The sequence below is a fragment of the Tribolium castaneum genome, chromosome 1 (assembly GCF_031307605.1).
Source record: "Tribolium castaneum strain GA2 chromosome 1, icTriCast1.1, whole genome shotgun sequence".
In the NCBI taxonomy this organism is placed as follows: Eukaryota; Metazoa; Arthropoda; class Insecta; order Coleoptera; family Tenebrionidae; genus Tribolium; species Tribolium castaneum.
Genome location: NC_087394.1, coordinates 13,416,174 through 13,422,961, shown reverse-complemented (window position 1 = coordinate 13,422,961; position 6,788 = coordinate 13,416,174). Strand labels below are relative to the sequence as shown.

Sequence of the window (6,788 nt, the reverse complement as noted above, 5' to 3'; positions counted from 1 at the left end):
AAATTACAAATGCGCTGTTGCAAAATTCTATTATGAATTGAAATGAGATATAGAAAAAATGCATTTTCAAATAAATTAAATCAAACAAAACAAAGTTTTTCGGATTTTTATAGACGCCAATCCGAAACTTATTCAGAATCCGAAATCAAGTAACTAAAATTAATATTGAACAGAACACGCCACTTTCTAGCCCTCAGTGAAATAACAAAATTTTTAATTCCAAAATATTTAACGACTTGGCCATTATTTTGTAAAATCATACTGTTAGGTAAAAAGTTATTTACTGTCCCGCCAAATTCAATGTGGCCACTTACAAACAATTAAAGAAACACTGTCAGACAATAAATATTTCAAATATTTCAAGAAAAAACAGATAAATGATAAATAACCTACGCCACTGACTTAAAGTCTTAGCATGCAGCGCCACCAGTACTCCACTTCCCCCAACCAACAGATACACCCACGGCCGATAAATCAGAAAACCACTTAGCATACCTAACCTCCACAACTCACAAACATAACCTCAACCGTCAACAAATAAAAGTTTGTCATTTTTAGCAATTAAAATATGGTGTTGTTACATTTACATTAAGTTTAAAATTCGTGTCAAATCCACTTTTGTATTAATTTAAGCCCCAATTATTGAAAAAAAAAAAATGTACAAAGGGGGCCACGAACCCGATTCACCTGCAGAACTCGAATGCCAGTTCATTTTACGTCTACCGGAAGAACCAGCCCGTGTCCTTCGCGAAGCCATCCGAAACAACAGCACCCTCAAAGACAGGGTGGCCATCAAAATAGAAAATGACATGCGACATGGTGAAGTCCGAATCGACCACTGGCTTTTACCAGCTAAAGTTATGGACCTTCCCACTATTATCGAGTCCCTTAAAACTATTGATTCGAAAGGTTTCTACAAAACAGCCGATATTTGCCAAATGCTCATATGTAAGGAAGAGGACGACCAAACGACTACTGATGAAGAGTCCCCACAAAAGTCGAAACGTAAAGACCCCAACAAAGTGGAGAAAAAATATCTGATGCCACACGGGATCACACCACCGACGAAAAACGTAAGGAAGCGACGATTCCGCAAGACTTTGAAGAAGAAATACGTGGAAGCCCCCGAAATAGAGAAGGAAGTCAAAAGATTGTTAAGGATAGACAATGATGCAGTTAGTGTTAAATGGGAGGTTATCAACGAAGACGACGAAAACAAAGTCAACAAAGGCACCGTGGTGAAGAAGGAACCTGCAGAAGCCCCCAATCAGAACGTGGCCGAACATGATATTTTCGGGGGGGCTGTGAGTGACTCAGAGGAGGAGGACGCCCACCTTAACGTATTGGAACTGGACGACAATAGTCAGAACTCGGCCGAAGACAGCCACCTGACTGACTCCAACTCAATGATGATCAATACCGCAAACTCAAAATTGTTGACAGAATTCACCAGTGATATGTTCAACGAAATGCAAAATTCCCCCTCTTTGATGCAAGAAATGGACTATTATCAGCAGTCATCCAGCAATATTTCCTACACAGAGCAGAATTTGAGTAAGAGTAATATTTTGGCGAGGCTTGAAGAGCTGCAGTTGGAGTTGGATAATTTGAAAATGAGGAGGCAACACCAGGAAATGGAAATTGAAAATATTGAGAATTTGGCGCTGAGACAACGCTTTCAGAATATTTTGGATAGGCTTCTGCAGGAGCAAATCGAGAAGGAACAGGAGAAATACGGGTTGGAGGAGCTTCTGAAGCAGCACCCAGAGTAGTATTGGAGTGGTTAAAAAATCGTATTTTGTAATTTTAGGTCCAAAAAGGGGTTATAGTGAAGTGTTTCTTGTAAGCGTATCAATGTTAGATTAATTAAAAAATCTGTTTTATTCGATTTTAATTGTGTAAATTTCTATAGATAATTATTTTTTATGAATAGGGCACAATTTAGAAAATAAACAACTTTATCGGCAAAAACTATACTTATTTTTAGTTTGTATTAGTCTCCATCATCAAGTCTATTTCAGGGACACTCATTATATCCCATTTCAGTTCATAGTAGAATTGCAACAGCGCATTTGATTTTTTGGAGTGAAAATAAAGCACAAATTGAGAATTTCTGTATAAGAAAAAAAATTCTGAGTTAAACCAAATTCCAGCGCCACACTTTGAGCTAAGAAAACCTAGCAGAAGCTCTCAATTTATGCTCCATTTCACTCAAAAAATTGCAAATGCGTTGTTGCAAAATTCTACTACGATCTGAAATGAGATATACATTTTTTTATTGCAAATCATAAAGTAAAATAACACGTTTCCTTATTTACCAGTATATAACAAGAAAATAAGTAAATTATTTAATAAATCATACTAATGCTCATTGCATTTTTAATCTGAGTTCAGCCTCAATTATAAAGACTCGTAAAGAAAAACTATCAATATTTATTTCAAAATTATAAAAAAAAACGGCAATAGTGTATTTAATTTTTTTTGGGTCAAATAGGTGACAAATTAACACTTTTTGGGTTTTCGTGCGATTTTGTTTTAAAATGAACTCTAGTGTTCTAGTGATCAGTTTAGTGCCAACAAAAGCCCCTAATTAAAAGAGAAAACCAAATGTGAAAAGTTGCAGTTGTTTTTATTATGCATAGTCTTTAAACATATATTTATTACTTTTGTTTTTACTTATACTATAATACAAATTATAATTCTTCTATTCACTATCGCTTCTGCTTTTTCATATAATAGTAACCAACACTGTCACTGACTTTTCTACGGACTGTTTATAAAAGAGTGTAGGGTCTCAGGTCGTTCTGGAATTTGAATTTCCCGCTTTTCTATGAAATTTCTGAAAAGTACCAATTTTTATCTACTCAGACAACCAGTAAAGCCAAATTTTTCATATACTAACATTGTTCATTTGTTCTGGAAGAAGAAAACGACAAACTTTTAATACCTACCACGATTCTACATTCATTTATAGACAGACAGATTGTATAAATTATTCAACATTTTTTTTAAAAATCTCTTACTGTGGATTGTGGGTAAGTATTAAAAAAATCAAGATGGCTATTATTATGTTCTGAAAGTGGCTCCTTTATATTGTTTTTGTTAACACTTTCAGAAAAAATCAAAAGCTGATGTATCTTTTATACACGACTCAAATATCTTTTTCGGATAGTATTCAGTAAAAATGAATTATTTCCTTATTACAAATGACAAAGAAAATTATACATTTCTTCGAAAATTTAAAAGTAAAATATTATTTAATTTTTACCGCGAATAAATTGAATTTGAAAGATAGGTGGCTGAAAATGTTTGGTTGGTTACTGTCATTTTTATAATAAACAAAAAAAAACGATCTGAAGATTGTCGCATTTTTTTAAGTTTGCGATTATTTAACTGTTTTTGGAAAAAAATGAGAGATTCAGAAGAAGACAACGTTCTAGAGTGTATTGAAGCTGCTGCACAAAAGGCCGTCTCAAGTTTAATCCCCCAGAAATCCCACGTCGCTTACAAGACAACATAAAAATCGTTGCAAAATAAAAGTCCCTATTAGCTCGAGTGCGCAAAAGTAGCTCATTTTAGCACTCAAAATGATGACAAAATGTCGTGATATTGATTCAAAATAGTAAAATAGTAATTTTTGTATTAAGTGCGCGAAATGAGTGTTTTTTTAATGGCGCCTGAGAATGTTATTTTAGTCGAGACCGCCAGGTCGAGACCTAAAAGACATTCGAAGGCGCCATTAAAACATGAATTTCGCCACGAAATACAAACAACGTTTTTTCTACAGCCTCCAGATGAAGAAAAAAGTAACAGAAATTAGTTGGAACAAAATGGTCTGATAAATCGAGTTGCTTGCATGGTTACGATGATAAATAAAAGTGATAGTTGCGAAAAATTTGTCACAATAGGTATTTTTGTTGAAGAAGTGTGATGGATTTTAGCAGCGAAAACGAAATAGATGCAATTGCAAGCGCGGCAGTGTCGAATCTTTTGCCTGCTAAATCAAGACCGCAGTACGAAAAAACGTATCTTCAGTTTCGGCAGTGGTGTTCTATGAAAAAGATTGATCAAGTAACGGAAAATGTTTTGTTGGCGTATTTGGAAGAAAAGTCTACCACCTTAAAGCCACCAACACTCTGGGCCCTTTATGCGATGTTGAAAGCCACCTTAAACGTTAAAGAGAATATCGATACACGTAAGTTTCCGAAGTTAGTGCCCTACCTGAAAAGCAAAAGCGTAGGTTACAGAAGCAAGAAGTCGCAAATTTTAGACAAAGAAGACATTAGCAAGTTTATTAATGAAGCAGATGACAAGATATATTTACTGATGAAGGTAAACTTATCATATTAGTGTAATACAAATCAAAACAACTCGTTTTATTTATAGACTGTGCTAATTTTGGGTATATCGGGAGCCCTTCGACGTGAAGAATTAGTTAAAATGAAGCTAACTGACATAGAAGATAAACAGTCTGTCTTAATTGTGAAGGTGCCTGATACAAAAACCCACTGCGAACGAATATTTACTGTTTCAAATTTAGAAAATATAGAAATTGTCAGAAAATATAGAGCTTTGCGGCCTCCACGGGCGACTAGTGACCGTTTATTTTTAAAGTATACCAACGGAAAATGTGTGAATCAAAATGTTGGAATTAACAAAATCGGAGAGATACCAAGTTTGATTGCAAAGTGGCTTAACAAAGACGAACCTAAAAAATATACTGGTCACTGCTTCAGAAGAAGCTCTGCCACTCTTTTGGCGAATGCTGGAGGTGATCTAATTTCAATTAAACGTCATGGGGGCTGGAGAAGCAGCACAGTGGCAGAAAGTTACATCGAGGACTCTTTGAATAATAAAATTGAAATTGCCAATAAAATTCAACCTTCTTCCTCCACAGAAGAAAACAAAATCACTCAACCTTCTACATCGGCTTCTTTTAATGGCGAAAATAACTTTCATTTACAAGCGTCTTCACTCAGGCCTCTGGGGATAAACGGGGGCACGTTTTCGTCATGCACATTTAATTTTCATATGTCAAAGTAAATATCTATTATTATTGTTTTGTAATATTGTTCTGTATAATTATAAAACCTTTAAAACTACCTCTCATTATCGATCCGTCTCTTCATTTCGGTTGCTGTTGATGTCTTTTCGTGTTACTAAAATTGTAACAGAAATAAGTTGGAACAAAATGATCTGAAAAATCGAGTTGCCTGCACAGTTAAAAAATATTATTTTTTCACTGTGAAACCGTGAAAAATAGTAATTTTTGTATTAAGTGCGCGAAATGAGTGTTTTTTTAATGGCGCCTGAGAATGTTATTTTAGTCGAGACCGCCAGGTCGAGACCTAAAAGACATTCGAAGGCGCCATTAAAACATGAATTTCGCCACGAAATACAAACAACGTTTTTTCTACAGCCTCCAGATGAAGAAAAAAGTAACAGAAATTAGTTGGAACAAAATGGTCTGATAAATCGAGTTGCTTGCATGGTTACGATGATAAATAAAAGTGATAGTTGCGAAAAATTTGTCACAATAGGTATTTTTGTTGAAGAAGTGTGATGGATTTTAGCAGCGAAAACGAAATAGATGCAATTGCAAGCGCGGCAGTGTCGAATCTTTTGCCTGCTAAATCAAGACCGCAGTACGAAAAAACGTATCTTCAGTTTCGGCAGTGGTGTTCTATGAAAAAGATTGATCAAGTAACGGAAAATGTTTTGTTGGCGTATTTGGAAGAAAAGTCTACCACCTTAAAGCCACCAACACTCTGGGCCCTTTATGCGATGTTGAAAGCCACCTTAAACGTTAAAGAGAATATCGATACACGTAAGTTTCCGAAGTTAGTGCCCTACCTGAAAAGCAAAAGCGTAGGTTACAGAAGCAAGAAGTCGCAAATTTTAGACAAAGAAGACATTAGCAAGTTTATTAATGAAGCAGATGACAAGATATATTTACTGATGAAGGTAAACTTATCATATTAGTGTAATACAAATCAAAACAACTCGTTTTATTTATAGACTGTGCTAATTTTGGGTATATCGGGAGCCCTTCGACGTGAAGAATTAGTTAAAATGAAGCTAACTGACATAGAAGATAAACAGTCTGTCTTAATTGTGAAGGTGCCTGATACAAAAACCCACTGCGAACGAATATTTACTGTTTCAAATTTAGAAAATATAGACATTGTCAGAAAATATAGAGCTTTGCGGCCTCCACGGGCGACTAGTGACCGTTTATTTTTAAAGTATACCAACGGAAAATGTGTGAATCAAAATGTTGGAATTAACAAAATCGGAGAGATACCAAGTTTGATTGCAAAGTGGCTTAACAAAGACGAACCTAAAAAATATACTGGTCACTGCTTCAGAAGAAGCTCTGCCACTCTTTTGGCGAATGCTGGAGGTGATCTAATTTCAATTAAACGTCATGGGGGCTGGAGAAGCAGCACAGTGGCAGAAAGTTACATCGAGGACTCTTTGAATAATAAAATTGAAATTGCCAATAAAATTCAACCTTCTTCCTCCACAGAAGAAAACAAAATCACTCAACCTTCTACATCGGCTTCTTTTAATGGCGAAAATAACTTTCATTTACAAGCGTCTTCACTCAGGCCTCTGGGGATAAACGGGGGCACGTTTTCGTCATGCACATTTAATTTTCATATGTCAAAGTAAATATCTATTATTATTGTTTTGTAATATTGTTCTGTATAATTATAAAACCTTTAAAACTACCTCTCATTATCGATCCGTCTCTTCATTTCGGTTGCTGTTGATGTCTTTTCGTG

At 35.3% G+C, this 6,788-nt stretch overlaps 2 protein-coding genes across 8 annotated transcripts; both read left to right on the top strand.

Annotated features, from left to right (window-relative positions):
* The first annotated feature begins 482 nt into the window (after positions 1 to 482).
* On the top strand, positions 483 to 1,971 carry Taf7 (TBP-associated factor 7). Its single transcript, XM_963421.5, has one exon. It carries the CDS (start codon positions 657 to 659, stop codon positions 1,770 to 1,772), a length of 1,116 nt encoding a protein of 371 aa, XP_968514.1. The 5' UTR covers positions 483 to 656; the 3' UTR covers positions 1,773 to 1,971.
* A 1,342-nt stretch (positions 1,972 to 3,313) lies between these two features.
* On the top strand, positions 3,314 to 6,734 carry LOC135266883 (uncharacterized). Of its 7 annotated transcripts, none has more exons than XM_064358308.1 (4): positions 3,316 to 4,195; positions 4,241 to 4,332; positions 4,387 to 5,964; positions 6,019 to 6,734. In XM_064358308.1, the coding sequence occupies exons 3-4, from the start codon at positions 5,563 to 5,565 to the stop codon at positions 6,673 to 6,675; spliced, it is 1,059 nt and encodes a 352-aa protein (XP_064214378.1). In that variant the 5' UTR covers positions 3,316 to 4,195; positions 4,241 to 4,332; positions 4,387 to 5,562; the 3' UTR covers positions 6,676 to 6,734. The 7 variants fall into 6 exon arrangements, 4 of the variants coding, with proteins under 4 accessions (XP_064214384.1, XP_064214381.1, XP_064214378.1 ...); XM_064358314.1 differs by having other exon boundaries at positions 3,314 to 4,332; positions 4,387 to 5,827; positions 5,873 to 5,964; XM_064358311.1 differs by having other exon boundaries at positions 4,248 to 4,332.
* The last annotated feature ends 54 nt before the right edge of the window (positions 6,735 to 6,788 follow it).

Bases quoted from the DNA above. Each gene is read 5' to 3' on its own strand.
- Taf7 (XM_963421.5), top strand. From the start codon at position 657: ATGTACAAAGGGGGCCACGAACCCGATTCACCTGCAGAACTCGAATGC.
- LOC135266883 (XM_064358311.1), top strand. From the start codon at position 5,563: ATGGATTTTAGCAGCGAAAACGAAATAGATGCAATTGCAAGCGCGGCA. The intron at 5,965-6,018 runs GTAAACTTATCA...TTTTATTTATAG, and splicing joins AGATATATTTACTGATGAAG to ACTGTGCTAATTTTGGGTAT.